This window comes from Mytilus californianus, unplaced genomic scaffold, assembly GCF_021869535.1.
Source record: "Mytilus californianus isolate M0D057914Y unplaced genomic scaffold, xbMytCali1.0.p SCAF_6, whole genome shotgun sequence".
Classification (NCBI taxonomy): Eukaryota; Metazoa; Mollusca; class Bivalvia; order Mytilida; family Mytilidae; genus Mytilus; species Mytilus californianus.
Window position 1 is genome coordinate 69,407,236 of NW_026262712.1, and position 18,929 is coordinate 69,426,164.

General features: G+C 31.4%; 1 protein-coding gene across 2 annotated transcripts in view; it reads left to right on the top strand.

The window, feature by feature from the left end:
• Positions 1-2,784: 2,784 nt before the first annotated feature.
• LOC127706489 (transient receptor potential cation channel subfamily M member 8-like) overlaps positions 2,785-18,929 on the top strand; it is an 88,802-nt gene continuing 72,657 nt past the window's right edge. Inside the window, exons 1-5 of one of the 2 annotated variants that reach the window (XM_052211142.1) lie at positions 2,785-2,833; positions 10,348-10,394; positions 11,756-11,842; positions 12,967-13,029; positions 13,571-13,597. In XM_052211142.1, coding sequence (XP_052067102.1) covers positions 10,374-10,394; positions 11,756-11,842; positions 12,967-13,029; positions 13,571-13,597 — 198 coding nt within the window. In that variant the 5' untranslated portion in view covers positions 2,785-2,833; positions 10,348-10,373. Of the gene's footprint in view, positions 2,834-6,131; positions 6,261-10,347; positions 10,395-11,755; positions 11,843-12,966; positions 13,030-13,570; positions 13,598-18,929 lie in introns of those variants that run through there. The other variant, XM_052211141.1, reaches the window with a different exon arrangement.

The following is an 18,929-nucleotide window of genomic DNA, read 5'->3' on the forward strand; positions in this document are numbered from 1 at the left end:
GAGTCTAGCCAAACTGTTCAAGAACAACCTACTAGTAATGGAAATATAAATCTGTGAATTTACACGATGAAGCAAAGAAAGTTAAACATAGATATGAATTTAAATAGGATTCGTTCTTGGGGTATCTCTCATATTTTCAATATATATAAAGTATATATTGAATTTGTAACTTTCTAGTTATCTGTATAAACAAACTATCGACAAGTGCGTACATTTTGTGAAATATTAAATGAGCAAAATCAATAACAACGAGTATATACTTACATTTTTCAAATTTGACTCTAGGAACATAACTAAATATATGTTTATTACAACATATCATTCTTTACACAGAAATGTCACCCATAAAATAAGTGGTAGTAAAATTGTGGCGTATTTAAGCTATACGAAATTTTAATTTTCCGGGTAAATTAATCAAACAAAAAACGTATGTTTTAATGTGAATTTTTGAAAAATCGGGACGAATTTAGTTCATTTAAATTTGCTTAACGTGCAGTGGCAAATATTTGTATACATGTTCCCGACGAAATTACATGGGCGATTCGGTCTTTTGATCTGACGATTCCTTTATATAGATTGATGTTTCCCTACAACTGCAGTTATATTTATCTAGCATGTTCAGTTCGCCTAAAAAATCAAACCAAAAATTTGGTTCTTAAGTCAATTTAGTTCGGTTTATGGTCGACAAAGATGGTGGGTTGAACATTTAACAGACACTTAACGAGGAGGTATTCAGACCTGTTTGAAAAAACATTCCCTAAAACAAATTCTTAGAATCAATTATCACTTTTAAAATTTCTATATTAATATTTTCGACCTTTTCCCATGTGAACCAACTTTTTGCCCAGTACTGTTGACAAATATACCAACTTTAACGGTATGGGTTTTACTAATTGTCGAAGACCTAACGGTGACCTATAGTTGTTCAGTAATTTTTATGGTGGAGAGTTGTCTCATTGGCAATCATACAAGTAACACATCCTCTTATTTGCATATGTAACAGATCAACTTTTAACAAATGTAAACTGATGGCGGAATAAACTCTAAAATTTTAACATTTTCACGATCGTAATTTTTTCCATTTAATCAATCGCCACGATATAGTCTTTTTGCGCTAAGGCGGCGTTAAGCAAATACCAATCATCCATTTAATAAAAACATTTGTGTTTTAGATAGATACTGTTTTATTAGGCGGTAATTGAAAAAAATATTTTCAACCTAAAAGATAAGATATATCGATTGGAATGATGTAAACAATGAACACTTTCTGTTCCTTGAGCATTGGTCCCTTTATTGATTATTAAATAAAAATTAGATTAAACCAGCATTCTCGTTTTATTTTTTGCAAAATTACTTAAATGACGCTAGTTTTCATATCACTTATCAACCATCTTTCTTATCTATACAGTTTCTTCATGTGTACAAATTAATTTTTTTAATTTGTATTTTTAACTGATATTTTTTCGCTGCATTTTGTAAATCTGGCATCATTAACTATAAATTACTTAATAGTTTACAAATGTATTTGTAATCAATTTCTCTTAATTGTGAATATTTGTTGGAGGTACTTATCTGACTAAAATCGATAACGTTTGTAACGGATTAACGATAGATAACGGGGATGCTGTTCTGCTTGAGTGATTTACCTTACAAAAAGGCGGTCACTTTAAAGATTAAAATGATTTAACATCAGTTTGATTTGGTTTAACGGGGGCGTGGCTAATTAGTATGACACAGCTTAACCACATCTGAAACTAACTTGAATGACCGCAAAATTGTAAACCTATTTCAAGAACTCATGAATACTACTTAAATATGAAGATAATTTAACGGATATCAAGAAGCTAGTACACGAATAACGCTGTACTGTGTATGATATATAGATACCTTGCAACTCGTAAATGGTTAGGGGATAACAGTTATAAAAAAAAATTATAGGAATATATAACTTCTGTTTAAAATTTGGTTAGAGGGTTGTTTTGAGCCAGTAAACATGTTTAATTCCAATACATTATGTTTGTGCTTGTCTCAAGTAAGGAGCCTGTAATTCAGTGGTTGGTGTTGTTGCTTTGCTTCATATTTGGTTTTCGTTTAGTATTTTTTACATACATCATGCAGTTAGATTTTCCTTTTTGATTGTTTTACATTTCTCATTTCGGGCCCTTTTATGGCTTACTATGCTGTATGGGATTTGTTCACTGTTGAAGGCCGTATGGTGACACAATTTATTGTGAGGCAAACCTACTTTTAAATTGAAACTATTAAAACATTATAACTATTGTATACTACCTTTAAGTTAGGAAATAAGATGCATGCTTTTCTACTGCAATCTGTGAAAAAATACCTATATTACATTAACTAAAGTAAAATGAAAATCTAATCATCCTCCTACTTTTTTTTATGAATCATGATATGTTGAGACTTTTTGGATGGTATACATATATGTATTATTCCTTCCAGATCAATTTTGATTATTCTACTTCATGTCCAGTCATGTTAGTCATGCTCGAAGATATACTGATACACAATTTGCTTGACTAACATTGTCTTCGATTTTCTTATATGAAAGAACATCCATGTAATATTGATGATTCAATCATCCTTTGTAAAAGTACCTGCATTTAATATTGATTTTCAAAAAATCTGAATATTTAAAAATCATCTTATGTCTATTGCGATTTAAGAAAACCAAAAATTCCGAATGAAATCTATTTTCTGTAAAACCTGTATTCTTTTTACAGGTATTATTAGAGTTAACTATAGAAATGAATGAATAAAGTTGGTCACTCCTTTAATTGACATGACAGACCGATTCTGACTTTGAACTGTAAAGGTAAGATTGTAAATATTTGAGTGTGAAATAGTATTTGTTGATAATATCTAACGGTTACAATTTTCAAATTCTAATTAAATTAGCATGTTGCTTTCTCGTTTTAAAAAAGGCAACAAGTGTTGCTCCACTAGATCTTTGTGCATTTCAACAATGACCACTCCTCAACATTAAGAACTAGAATAGTATTGATTACTAAGAGATAATTTTCTTGACCGTGTTAAGCGAGTCCTCTTCCTGCTGTTAATTATTTTTTATGTTTTATTATTGTTTTTGTCCAGAATACAAATATATTGAGGAAACATCGTTATTCAAGAGCAACGATATTTAAAGAAGTGAACTTACAATTAAGGCTTTGGTGACTTTTTTTTTATCATGTCTTGCTGATCTTTTCATCCATGTCCAGTGCACAATGTTAAAATAATATTGTCGACATCGCGATATTTACAATGTTAACATGATATCGTGTCAACATCGTTTACATTGTACAAAATCTTATATATTGCAACATATATATCGATAGGATTCAAATATTTTATTGTTTAAATATTCAAATAAAGGGATTGGATAAAGGCTCGGCCTATAGGATACAATATAAACACAATAATGACACGATGAAGAATACATTGCGATATTGACAATATCGACAAAACATCGTGCACGTCAATCTTTTGGCTGCTTATAGTTTCTCTCTAACTAGTGTAACCATCATCATCCAAGCTAATAACTCCTATAAGGAATAAACTGACAAATTCAGCAAAATGTTAACTCATTTGGAGATCTTGTCTTGTGGCATAGATGTTTCAGTAATTGAACTACTGTATCACCAGTCACTGAGGTTGTAAGTAGGGATCCCACACGTGGCAGGTGCACTCGAAGGATTCTAATCCTAATTGACGAGGATTGTAAGTTGTCCTACCATTTTAAGTCTTAAAAAGTGTCATATCACTTTAAATGAGTTTTCTGACAGTTTTTTATGTAAACAGACAGTACGTCGATATTAACATAATATTTTTTTTTCTCCCACAACAGATTTGTTTTCTTTCAAGAAAAGACAAAACATGCATTTGATCCTATATTCTTTTCTTTTTTTTGCAATGTCAGCAAGGTTGGTTGAGAGGCGAAATGATCATACTATTATGCATCATTTGTATCTCATAGTCTTGTTTCATTATTACGCAGAACTCCTCTGTAAATAGTAATGACTATGCTTTTTGACTTTCTCTATACATATAGACTTTATATTATGCTTCTAAAAATTGTTACAGCATGTCAACAGTATATTTTTGATGGAAAATATTAATTGAATAGTTAAATGGTATATGCTTGCTGCCCATTGCACAATGTGAAAAAATATCTTTCAAAATGGTTTAGTTCAAATCGTAATACCATTCATTTTGTGGACCCTTTAAAAATATGATTATTTCATTTAAAGGACGAACCACCGAATCATTGTTGAAAAGCTACAAACCCCAACATGTGGAATGTAATCTATTAAAGTTCCCTATATTTAGCATTCTAAATACCATTTAATTAAGAAATCATTCATGGAAGCCAAAGATTTGTTGGAAATTTACACACGGCCCAGGCCATGTGTAAAGGAGTAGGTCCGGTAAGGGCCGATTTTGGCCTCAAAATTCAGGTTCATCTGATGAAAGATTTTGGACACTTTTTAAACACTTAAGTGTCTACTTTAGTCGATTCAATTAGTTTATGTAAAAGATTTGAACTGATTTAGTCAATAAAGACTCTCAAATTCAAGCTTAAATATGAAAAATCTATCAAATATGCCATAAAATGTCACTTTTCAGATGGTTTTTGTCAAAAATGAAAGTGGCCGCATCCGTGTTCATTCTCAACCTTTATATATGTTATGTATTTTCATCAAATACAACTTACATTTAAATATTAAGAATGAACACAAATGCGGCCACTTCCATTTCAGACGGAAACCGTCTAAAAATTAACCAAAATGCTAAAATTTCGAAGATTTCAGTAATTTAGCATGACTTAATGATGCTAGTACCCGATACATGTGCATTGTATTGTCAAAAACAGCCCATATTTATGTAACAGAAGTATTCTTCTTTCCAATAAATAGCTAAAAATTTACATTTTAACAATTTTGTAAAACTGCTATATTTCGGGGCCAAAAAGGGGTCTTACTGGGCCTACTCCTTTACAACAAATCTATGGCTTCCATGAATTATTTCGATTCTAAAAGGACAAATACGGTCATTAAAAAACTGAAGCGAGGGTGTGTGCCGTGTGTGTGGCTGTTCTATTTTACCCACTGTTAGATAAATGTAAAAAAAATCTAATATATCTGTGTCCTTGGTAAACATATCACATCTTCTTATTTGTGTACTTACAATCACAACATTCAGCTGGCTGAAGTGAATTGAAGAGAATCATAAATGTAATATTGACCGTGAAAATGTATTCATGCTGTTTTGTCAGACAAGATATACTACAATGTTTCAAGAAGAAATGTGTTGACAGTGATACAGAACATATAGCCATGCAGATCTTTATTGTAATGGATACAATGTATTGTGAGGCAAACCGATTTGAAATATATCAAAATGTTGATCTATTATTTGCTTCTTAAAACAAACAAGATGCTTGCTATCCTTCTGCAATCTCTGTAAAAAGGTACCAATATTGCAATGAGAAAAGTAAAATGAAATATAAGCCACTCCCTTCCACTAACTGTAAACAAATGAAAAAACAAATATAAATAAAATAAAGATAGTTTTGTACCAAAGATTATATCACATTACATTATGTTGATAATCTTCAGATGTTATATGTATTATTCCTTTCGTATCACTATAAATATTCCAATATGTTCAATCATGCTGAAAGTCATCAATAATATACTGATACAAACTGTGTTTGATTAACATTGCCTTCGATTTAATTATAATAAATGACATTCATGTAACCTTTATAGTTGATCATTCTATGTCAAAAGACCTGCCTGTTATATTGATTTTCAAAATATGTGAATATCTAAATAATATCTTTTATCTATTGCGGTTTTGGAAAACCATATTCTTTCAAAAGAGGTCGATATTTAAAAAAACTTTTTACAGCAGATTCCATTGAGTGTGTAGCCAAAGGTAATATCTTTGGTTAGCTTGCTTGTCAGCTGAACCGTGAAGTCATTGTTAGGTTAGGTAAACTACCCTACTTTAAGAATAGACTAGTCCGACAGAAAACCAATCGATCTGTCTGTTGGACTATGCTACTTTGAAAGGAGGGTAGTATACCTGACCCAATAATGACTTCACGGTTCAGCTAACAAGCAAGCTAACCAAAGATATTACCTTTCACTACACACTCAATGGAATCTGCTGTAAAGATATTTTTAACGTTAACCATAATATTGATTTGTCACTCCTTTAATAGACGTTGAATTTTAAAGGTAAGATCTTAAATATATGACAAAAATCAAAAACTTGAACAATATCTGTGATAAATATTTCTAATGTTCCTTTCTAGAAATATCACTACAAAACAATAAACAGATACCTGTAACACAAACATATATTACATAGGAGTACATTAATTACCAAAACTAGAACATTATGTGACATTGCAGGTTTGAACATATTGTAAGCAGATAGAACAACAATTTTCCTTTGAAAGATTACTTGTTGCTGTGAAAGTTACCTCAGTAAATACATATTTGAATGTTTTTATGGTGATGCCTTCCTTCTGAAAATAGCATAGAACACGAACACATACAGTACAACTGTTAAAAGTATTGCATCAGAAGCGATTACATAATTTATACAACTTGCAGAGTTCAAGCATTCCAAAATGTCGTTGAGTATTTTTGTAAGGACAATTTTTAAAATGGTTTGAGAATGCTTTTAAGATTCATAACTCTTATTTCTAAACATTGTTATCATGCATGATTATACTAATGAAACTCTTTTAATTATTTTAAAGAGAGCCTTTATAAAAAAAAAATCGAAAATATGCTTGATGACTTTTGCGATAAATAAAGACACTGTGTTATGCTTCAAAATATTGTTTAGAAAGGGAACAGCATACTCTTGTGGGAAAGTAATAAGTGAATGCATAGATGAAATATACTTTCTGCCCGTACTTTCCTGGACGAAACATTAAGTCATTGTTGAAATGTGGAATGTAATTTATTGACGTTCCCTATTTTTAACACTCTTAGTACCATTTGTTTCACTACAGTTTGATTAGCGTAGGATTTTGTAACGATCATCTTATCAAGTCGTTGACTGAAGGCGTGCACTTGCAGTCTGTGAAAATATCAAGGAAATGGTCAACATATGAAGACCTCTAGTATACCATCTTGTGAGGATTCGGATGGGGTTAACAGAACAGGGGATACTGGCAAACTGAATAATGAATAGACAAAAAGAGCAAACAACATAAAAATATACACAAGAGGGAAAAGTATAAAGTATACCTGTGAAAAAAAGAATTAGAAAGACAGCACAGATAGTAGAAATGAGTCATGTACATTATAATATAATAAATAAATCACCAAATAACATTAGAATGAAATACATAGTAATACAATTATTTTTAGGAGATTTTACAGAATAAGTGTAATTATGATAATAAAAAATGTCCTTAGGTTAAAACATTTAAGAATACAGAACCCCCATCTAGACCATCAAGTATCATTGCACTCGAATTCACTGGGTATCACTGATGCAAACAACCACTTAAATCACTCAAACTGTGTTTCCATTTTAGCATCATTGTCAGTTACTGGCCTTGATTTTGTCCACTAAAGTCGCTAGTACATTATGTACTGCTATGATTTAAGTGACATATTTGGTCATTGATATTTTAAATAATATGTATTTAAATATCTACACTGGTTTCTTATTCTACCTATGCATATTTTATCGTTTATGTTACTTGTTTACTATATAATCTTTAATGTTTGATGCATTCACGTGTATCGGTTATACAAGAAAAAAATATACTCAGACAGAATTAAGTAGTTTGTTTATGCATCTTTTTTTTTATTATTTCTGTTCATTAAATTTTATATTTATTTGTCAGCACAAGATCTTAATTTACAAATTGCTAAACAAAATTTATTGATTAACTATTGGTATATAGAATATTGTTTATATATACTGTAGGGAAGTTCGAAATATCTAAATTTTCTTTTGAAAATGCCTAGTCATTATGGGCATTAAGTATTTTGTTATATACTTGTAATAAAGCTTATAAGTAAAGTATATGGCCGATAAAGTTAAATATTTAAGAAAAATATTTTTTGAATCATTTTTGAGTTATTGTGTTTTACTCTTAAACAGTTAGAGTGAGAGACCCATATTCGTCGCATAATTCGTTCATTTCCACTTACATCCGACCTACATTCGAATATTTGGAACTTTTTATGAAGGTTTCAGAAATTTAACTAAATGAAAAAAATGTTTGATAAAGAAATTATCTTCAAAACATTGGTTAATTGTTCTTAAAACGAACGCAAACTCAAGAGGAAATCAAGTTGTTCGTGTACCATGGGGGACACATTTTCGCCGCAATGTATGATATGACCATCCTCATTATCCTGGTATATTATAAAAACGAATGTTTGCAGTTACATGAATTAGCTTGAGAGATCATTCCTATACGATTTTTCTCACAAATAGTTACTTTAAGACTGCACATGATTGCCATATAAATCTTACATAATTGCCAAAATCATTTACAAACACCTGCGTATTTCTCAACATGTGCGAATAACCTTGGAAATGGGGGTAAAGAGTAATATTAACAGTTGTAACATTGCAAACAGCCTTTACCATCTATTTAGGCAAGTATTGGGTAAAGGCACACAAATTTTACAGAGAAAATAGCAAAACGGCGAAAATGTGTCCAAGGCGAACATGCGCCACCCACTCTAAGTTATACTCATGCCCGGGGAAAGGGGTCTCAAACTACAAATTTTGGAATAGTCGTCCAACTGGGGTTTGAAAGTATCCCCCATCAATATATTGAATTACGTGAAAATCCCATTTATTTATATTTCCCAAATATCATGATATCGTTTTTTTTTCTCTGAGATATTAACCACAATGAAACCGTGATTTATATTATGAGAGAGAAAACATCAGAACATATATTTTACAGAAATCTTAAGAAATATCGAAATTATTGAACCAATGCATGCTTATTTCCTTAACTAAGTCTGTATGCACGTTTGTTGTGTATATACAGAACCTTTAACGTATTATGTAGACAGAGGTTATTTTATTCAGCGATTTTTGATAGCAAGCTAATTAACTATCGAGTTTAATGCCGAATTTTTACAGATCGTGACATTGATAAACAATCAACACAGAGCGAGTAGATCGCGTGAAAAATAATTGAATAGATAGCGCCAAGATAAAAAAGTTTTATATTTTCAAAGTGTTCTCATTTGTCAATTTAAAGTTCCCTTAACAGTTATAAAAATGGTCTGTTGAATTAATTTTCCTTTATGAGTCAGGTGTTACTATTTACAATCCATCACACGTTTTTTTAGATTCTTCCATCATGGGTTTCGTCTCGTACTTGCGCTGTGCGGTTGCCAAGAGGATGCGTTGTTAGAGTTACTGCTTACGGGAAAATATCGGCGAATTACTGTACGGAGAGACAATAATTCAATCGGAGTACATTTATGAAGATTCCGATAATATACAGGATTTCCTTTGTAAGACAGTCCAAGAACACTTGATTTATAGTAAAGAAAAAAGTATATAAAACATTAACTTTTTTATTTTTAATTTCATGTTTCATATTACTATAAAAACAGATAGGAATGTGAGCACGAAAAAATAAAATGCCTGTATAGGGAACAATAGGAAAAAATACCCTTCGTGAGTTTAACATTACAACTTTATTCAAAATTGTACTTTTAATAAGTTTTTGACAATGTTTGTAAAAAATGTGATTGTATATGAAATAATAAGAGAATTTGGTGTAGTTATAACACTTTTCACCTAATATTGTACCTTTAAATAGGATGAGACTCCAGTTCAATTATTTAGGCTATTCATACAAGGTTAATGTGACGTTTATTGTGACATATTATTAAAAAGCAGTTACAAATAAATTGAGAGAAGATATCAAAGGGGTACACCATTTATTGATATACAATTATAGTTGATTGTCTTTACAGTGCACGTGGTTTACTAACAAGCTTGCCGCACGAACTGATAAAGTTGAAGCTTTTCAATTATTCAACCATTATACATGCTTCGTGCACAAATCACATTTGAAATTTGCCACTGAAAAAGTTGGATTCGAATTAAAGTTCGAAATTGTAAAGGTTGGAACTATTTATATACAATAGCAAAAATTATTAGACGATTTGCGGTATTTATTCCGCTTTTTTCCTTTAAAGTCCTTCAAAAATAATTATTGAGCAATGTGGTATCACGCTATACATTTTTCACCTACGGGTTTACAAGATAAAAAATATATATATAAAATTGTTAACCCCTTTTTTTAATTTTATATAGATTTGGTTTCGAAATATGAAAACTTAATGAACATGACATCAATTGGGGTAAGTTGATATTTCTAAAAAAATCATCTTTTTGTGATTCACGTTTATACATATTATGTAAATTTTGGCTGCTATAGAATACATGTGTCAATAGTAAATACATGTGCTGTTACAAAAAATAAATTCTGGTGAACGCTGTACACCTACATGATAATGCAGGTCATATTCGCTTACCACTATTCCCGGAATCCCCGTCAATGTTTTGTATACTTTAATTGTCTCGAAATGCTTTGATATTATATAACCTTATGATTTCAAATATCAATGACAAACGCGGTATAGTAATGACTGTTAATTTGTCGTTATCTTCTGAAATTTGAAACTAAATGTTTTCCTGACGATTTCGTACTTTTTTCATTTCACTTCTATTCCAACTCTAATAAAATTCTCATGCTGTAATGTTTATGTTAATATTTTCCCAATAAAATATTGTTTATACACTAAGTTATATCCAGGGTCATTCTTGCCTTTTTGGATATCATCATACTTATACACAGCAGATGCTAATCATGTGTTTGTTATTGCGCCACTGTACCTTTGTTTGAGCATCTTCTGATGGTATCCTATTTTCAATTGTTCTTCGAGTTCTGCCGTGTTTATATATGTAGATGAGAAGAGTACAAACGAAAATAGAAAAATCTAATTATAGGGAAGAAAATAAGGTGGAAGATACCAAAGAGCATTCAAAACTGAGAAGTCCGATAAAAACTGTCAACGCCCCGGAAAAAAAAACACAACAAAAAACAACTGAAGACAAAATACCACTCCCCCCCCCCACCCCCCCCCCCCCCCCCCACCCCCCCCCACCCCCCCCCCCCCCCCCACCCCCCATTTCTCTCCAATCAAATAAATCAACGAACAAACTAGGTGTGATCTAATTTCTTCTGTAAGGGAATGCAAATCCTGCTTTAATAGAGTTAAATCCCGTATGTTTCTCAAGGAAAATTCAAATTCAAATATTCCATACGAAGGTCTGTGGTATAGGTAAATAATAAAATTGAGAATGGAAATGGGGAATGTGTCAAAGAGATAACAACCCAACCAAGGAGCTGAAAACAACCGCAGGCCACCAATGGGTCTTCAACACAGCGAGAAAATCCTGCACCCGGAGGCGGGCTTATATACATAGTTACGCTCAATCCTCATCGAATTCAATCTGTCTCGCAGTTGTTTAGATTGCTACCGGAATAACGTAAAAAAAAGACAAAATATAATTAATTTCGTACCAGGAATTGATATTGCTTAATACCTGCATGTGTAGTTTCCTTTTCTAATTGATATCGGTTGGTTAACAAATAACAAGTTGAAAACCAATTGCACTGAATAGTGTGATGGCGTTAACACATTGTATTTCGTTACAGAATTCCAAGTCTTTGGTGTTTTCCAAATACTTTCCTAATCATGCAGGAGGATTTGATCCTAGGAAAGTTTACAATGCAGAGGTATATGTAAGTATCTGTAAGTTAGTATAATAAGATCATTTAGTTAAAAACCATTTAACATATTTGTATCAGAAGAAGGCAGAACAATACATCATCTGAGAAATATTTATAGATAGAATATGCTACGTATCAAAAAGCATTCTTTACATGTAACTAAGTAATTAAAAATTATTGTCATTATCAATAAAATTATTTTTGTTGGTATTGATAGCATGTCCAATTCTTAAACAATATTTAAATTTATATACGTATCCATTTATCTACGTATTCATAGTTAATTTTCGGTGTTACGTATTTTTACCATAATACATTATATAAGAAGGTATAGAGCCAGTAGTTTTGGTCTGGTCAGAAGGAACACACAAAATAATAGTTCCTACCCATAGCAGTAACTTTGTCAAAGAATAAACTGCTTGGCTAGTGTTGGTATCATATGAAAGCTTAAGGATTTGGAAACACAGTAAAACCCTTGTTGAAAGTTTCTATTCCATGATAAAAAAAACTATATGAAATCAAAATAGTAGGGCATGTTTGCCTTGTTGCTCAGATCAGTAGATCATGTTTTTGCATTACAAACTTCCGAGAACCAGTGCATTCTAATTTGCAATTAGACCTTTTTCATGTTACCGTGTTTTGACTCCGGAGTATATATTTTTTCTACAGGTTACCTACAAGACGTTTGTGGCAAGACATTCTGGTACTCGCACAAATAAGATCAACTAAAAATCTAATTAACAATCGGTGCAATTTGGGGAAAAAAATTAAATGTTTCATGTTTTCCATTCACGATCAAAATCATCGGAAAACAGTCAATTGTTTCCCAAAATTGCAAACAAATATATTAACCTTAACATTTTAATATTTAATTTAGCTAAGGCAAATTTATGAATTCGCGATTAAGAAACCCAATAAAACGTATTTGTATATTAAAATTTTCGAAATTACAAGAACGTTCCGACATCACTAAGATAGTCCAAAACAGGAAAGCCCCCAAATAAAATTTGGCATTAATAAAAAAAAAGCTCACACTGAGCAGCGTTGTTAATTCTTGATCATAACCAGAAAGAATGCTGTTCATTAGTACTAGTACATTGCAATAATAAAATTGTACATATTGTTTATTTTTCAAGCCGTCAATCTCAGGAACAAAGAAGCAATCAAAGTCAGTCCAAGTTAGTCTTGATTCACCAAAGGTATGAATATTTTGTATGAAATAATTTTTTCTACTTTATGAAGGTCTCATGATGAAATATAACCATTGCTGTTTGCAAGAGAAACCTATCATATTGCACATTTGTAACTGGAACTCTTATCGTTAACGTAGATTTTCGTTATTATTTTACAAAATGTAACTAGAGTAATAAAAATATATAAACATATTAAAGGCGGAAGAATATGTCGAAAAAGGACTTTAATGTAAGGCAAAAAAGACAAAGAAAAGATTAAAAAAAAACACTATCAATCAGCTACAAATATTGAGCAAAACGAAATCTATTATAAACAAAGCGTTAACACAAATGACACAAAAGAGTATTCAGTTTCTACCAGTGGAACCAATTATATAAATCAGGTCAAAAATCGGGTGATGAATAACACGTTTGTGAGAAAATATTATACATTTCAAGCCTCAAATAGTTGTATATACATATCAGTTTTTTTTAGAAATTGTATTCTTTTTGCAAATGTTAATACGTAATATTCAGTTATATGAAAGTACAATGTTTTTAATTTCAGGAAAGACAACTCAATTTATCTATTCAGGTATTTATCGTTAAGACACATATATAATACGGAAATGATGTATAATTGTCATTTAAACAGCTATAAAACAGAGTCAAAATGACGTTGATTTAGTCAAATATAGGTCGCCTTACGGCCTTCAACAATCATCAAATTCCATAGTTTATTGTCAGCTATAAACGGTCCCGACATGACAAAGTGTGACATAATTCAAAGAAAACAGCACAACAATATTGAAAAGCCCTTCAGTAACTTTTATACAAGTTGTGTGTATCTTCGAGATAATGTGCATTGTGTTTAAAAAAAAAAGCATTTGAGGCGTTGCGGTGACTTTAGGAAATTGTGTTGAAAACAGCAAATATAATGCCAAGTACCCGCATTAACATGAGGTATACATTTACAACTCGTTAATGTTTGCCTCATTTCGGCCAATCCCCATCTACAAATATCCAATAAAAAAATGAGGTTTGTTTAAGCTTTATTGATCTCGACGATTACTCAATATCATTAACCTTTAATAAATGCAAATAACCATCAATCCCACGTAGAACTATAAAGTAGAAATAGATGTACATGTACATACATGTATTAAAAAGTCCCTAACATTGATTCGCCCATTGGAACAGGAATAAACTATGTCATTCATTTCAATTATGCAACATTGATTCTGAGCATTTCAGATTGAACTCTGGTGGATAGTGCATCTATTTGCAAGAAACCATGTACAACATTTCTGTATTCTAACATAGATTATTGAATTGACGACGATTACAACGGTCCATCATTTGATATTATCCAATATCATTTATTGTCTTTAATTAAGTTTAATAGTTTACAATATTCCTTTTGATGTACATTTATATATGTGTGTGAATGCCTATATTGTGTGTGTGTGTGTGTGTGTGTGTGTGTGTGTGTGTGTGTGTGTGTGTGTGTAGGTGGGTCGAATCCCTTTTCTAGACACATGTATGCTAGGTCACTGTTGGTACTGGGGTTGTTTTGGTTGATATGTCTACATGTTGTATGTTATTTTTTTAAATCTGTTGCATTGTCATTTTTAACGATATATGATAAGATCTACACAGATACATGTATACAATCTCCTCGTATATATCGATTTTTAGCGCACTGTGGTACAACTCTGGATAATGCCAACGTTGAAAGGCATCACCATACGAATGAAATATACAGTTGAAAGAGATATTTTGTGATGACTGTCTTGACAATGTGTTCTAGACACTGTGCTGGACAATCTTTGTGTTGACATCTAGCCAGCATGAATTTGAATATTTCACTAGTAACGGGTTTTACTACTGAAACGGTCATTTTAAACTGAACAACTCTTAAATGCCTGAATTTACCGCAAGGAAAAATGTCAAGATCTTTTTCAGTTGTTCAGTACATGTTCAGTACACTAACTACTGTGATCGATTAAGTACCAGTCAGTGCTGGTTCAGGTAATTAAGAAAAAACGCCTAGCGTTAAATCTAGTACTGACAAATACATTTTAGTATACTTCAGTTCATCGATAAAATCGTTGTCCAGTTCTTTTCAGTGTATCAAAATAATATGAGGATAGCATCCCTTTGATTAGCAGAGGAATCGAAATAAAAAAAAAAAAAAAGCGAAAAAAAAATTGAATAAATAAATATAAAGAGACATGATCGGCAACGGGACTGTAGATACACGGTTTTGTTAACATGCGTTTCATTTTCATAAATTGGTAATTTATAACATAGATAATAAATGTTAAAATATTTGTATGAAAATAGTAATAACCAAATAACATTCTAATAATTATTCTTTAATGGTTATGCAAATATAAAATATTGATGACTGTAAACTGAGACTACAGCTGTAAATCGATTTCCGTAAAGATTAGAATGATGAAAATTCCCGATAGCTTTCGAAAATATAAACGCTATGATTTCGCGCCGTTTGTCCGGTTTTTTGGTAGTTTCTTGTGTGTCCGACTGAATTAACGTAAGTATATATTTTGAAAACATTTCGACAGTTTCGATTGATATACATTCCTTACTTTACACAAGGATTTGCTATACAAATCCTTGCTTTACAAGAGTGTTTGTTTGATTTGTGAACTAGTTGAATGATCATTATCTGTTTATATGATATATCGACGACTTTCACAAGAAAGGGGATTTGGTTATAACAGAGACATATATACACAGAGATTGGCAACTGTAACAGTGGTCAGCGAAATCCAATTAAAAACACGCATTACACGAGACTTTAATGAGATCGCCATTTTGCATCTGATCATGACAAGTTCACCACCGCTTCGATTTTTATTTTACATCAAGCATTTCAAAACAGCATAATGTAAGTATATATTTCAATTTCGTAAATTATTTACCTTGTTTTATTCAGTTTGTAGTAATTGTTAGTTAAAATATTGTGACGATTAACGTTTTATTGTGGTCAATGATAAGGGGAAAGCTTGGCCGACATGGACGTTATGAAAAATTTTTACACGGACGTATTTTTTATTAAAACCTTTTCATTCGAAAAGGAATAAAACCATTTTTGAGATATTTACTTTTCCCAAGACATACTGGTTTTGTGTAAATATGTTGAATTTTTCATTAAATCACCCACTTTGATGCAATATTACAATAAAAATTCAGTATTCTCGCTGTCGGCCACGTTCAATTTTTAAAATATAAAGACAGGCCCCTGTCCATGTCTACAGTCAATAAACTTTTCCATCTTTAGAGAATAATTATTCCCAGCACATGAATTACTTTCTTATGACATACTGGATTTGTGTATAACAGATGTTTTTTCCATATTTTCACCCACTTTGATGCAATTTACAATTAAAAATCACCATTCAAGCTGTCGGCCATGTTCATTCTCTTCAATATAAAGCCAGACACCTGTCCATGGCTACAGTTTATAAAATTGTCCATCTTTAAAGAACAATTGTAACCATCACAGGAATTACTTTCTCAAGACATACCGGTTTTGTGTATATAAATTGTTTTTTTATTATTTCCACCACTTTGATGACATTTATAAGTTTATATATATTTACATTCAGTATCTGACAGCATTTTTTTTTTAACAGGAACCTGCATGATATAAAAGAACAAAGATGTTGATCAAATTTACCTAACAGTGCAGCATACAAGAGATGTAATATCATACATGTGCTGAATGTAGGACTCCCTAGCCTTTCTGATTGAAAAAAAGATTCCCTGGCAGACAGGAACAACTATTAGTGATGACTTTTTTCAAATGTTACTGCACAGTCATGTAGTGGACAGATTACATGTACTACTATCAATGTGATACTTAAAAATGGTTTTGTAAGAGAGAAAATGACATGTGCTGACTGTGAAAACACCATATTATTGTAGTTCAAATATCATAGTTCATATGCCAAACTTGATGTACATGTGTATGCGATTTTTGTGCAAGTGATGGTGACATCATTGAACTAAGAACAAATACAAGACTCCGCATTCAATCTATTGAATTTGAAACAGAAGTGGCAGTTGTGCAGAGTCTATACGGAAAAAAATGCAAATAAATATCTTGTGTTCAACTTCATTTGTCTTCTTTACGTTTACAAAGTATACATGAACATAGATTTTACATACATGTATAACAATATGATGATGTAGTATGATTGCCAATGAGACAATGATTTACATGTATGACTATCATTGGAAGGCCACTCTATAATATCTTTGTACATTATGAGAATGGAAATGCTACCTTTGTAGCATAAATGTAGCATAATGTAAAAAAAGAGAAAATGTTCATTTATTCAACAACACTCCTGTGAATATATAACTTGACAGTACTAAAGGCAAAATATTTCGTTTCACAAATTCCTTCCTCTCCTCCGAAAATAACATATTTAATTGTTTACATGAAATGACAAAATGTGTAGAATAAGGAGCAAAGAAATGTTCACTCTACTTGTACACTAGTCGCTCATATTAGTCATCATCTATGTTGGTTTCAGTCCTTTAGCAATGGTGCTTGTTTATATTTATCTGTTGTGTTGTTTCAGTTTTACATGTCCTCATTCTGTGATCACTATTTCACCTCGCCTGTTTTGAAAAATGTTTATGCAAATATTTTCTGCAATAAATTGAAAAGGCACAGATGCTATGACTATTCAGAAATGTGAGGTATATGTCAATGAGACAACAGCCCAACGACAAAAATATTCTTTGCAAATCTATGAATGTTTAAGAATTCTTGTGGAGGTCAAAAGCACATAACGTGTACTTATATATCCGTGACCTGGTACATGTATGTACCTATTGATGCATTCCGTCCGAAACATAAGTTGTGTGAAGAGACCAAGCAGTTTATATGCTTATAAAAAAAACTGATATTAAAATGAATTCCTGTATAACAAATTCCAGGAATGAGACACTATTTTATTTATACCAGATGAGATATTAGTGGTAAAGGTTTAAACAGAAGCAGGAGATGTCAAGGGGCAATACAAAAAGTACAAGGTCGTGTAACACAGAGGGAAAAATGACAAATGAAAAGAAAATAACAGCCCACATAGCACTGCACCGAAACATAAACCCCCAAAAGATCAGATAAAACTTGTCTACAATTTTAAATCTTTCTAATTTCAAACTCGAGTTTCTCTACCCGATAGGAAAGAGTAAAGATACGGATGTTGCAGTACTTCTGTGGTCTATGAAACAGAACATTAAAATTCTACAGTTTAGCAGAGCATTATACTGTACTTATGATACACATTGTTTTTAATCAGGGTCTGTGATATTGAGTCTTTAAAAAACTACAAATAATGACAGATTCATATTCAATATTTCATGGCAGCAAAAATAGTGATTTCGACAACACTATACATAATGTACGTTCGTTTAGGAAATTCATGCAAAGGTTCCACAAATAATGTAATTCTAGGTCAATCAAAAATTAAACATTATAATTAAATTAAAACAGATATAAAATCTGTTTTCCACGAGACAAAATTCTACTGGCTACATATTTTTTTTATATGAAAAAGTTGCTTTCTGATTTCTTTTTTTGACATGTTAAATGACTATTTTTGTTCCTGATTGAAATCTATAGTAGAATGTAGGACAGAAAGTCACAGGACAAAAAGTCACGGACGAAAAGTCAAAGGACAAAATGTCACAATTCAGTTTTGAGATTATTTTTCTCTGAACAAGAAAACACTAATTTTAAAAATAAATTTTTTATTTTTTATTGAACTATAATATATGAAGCAACTTTGTAATTCAAATTTATTCAATAAATATCAATGATGATCAAATTTTAAACTGTTATGATAACAAAATGTCAAAGTGGTTTGGCACTTAAATGGCTTCAT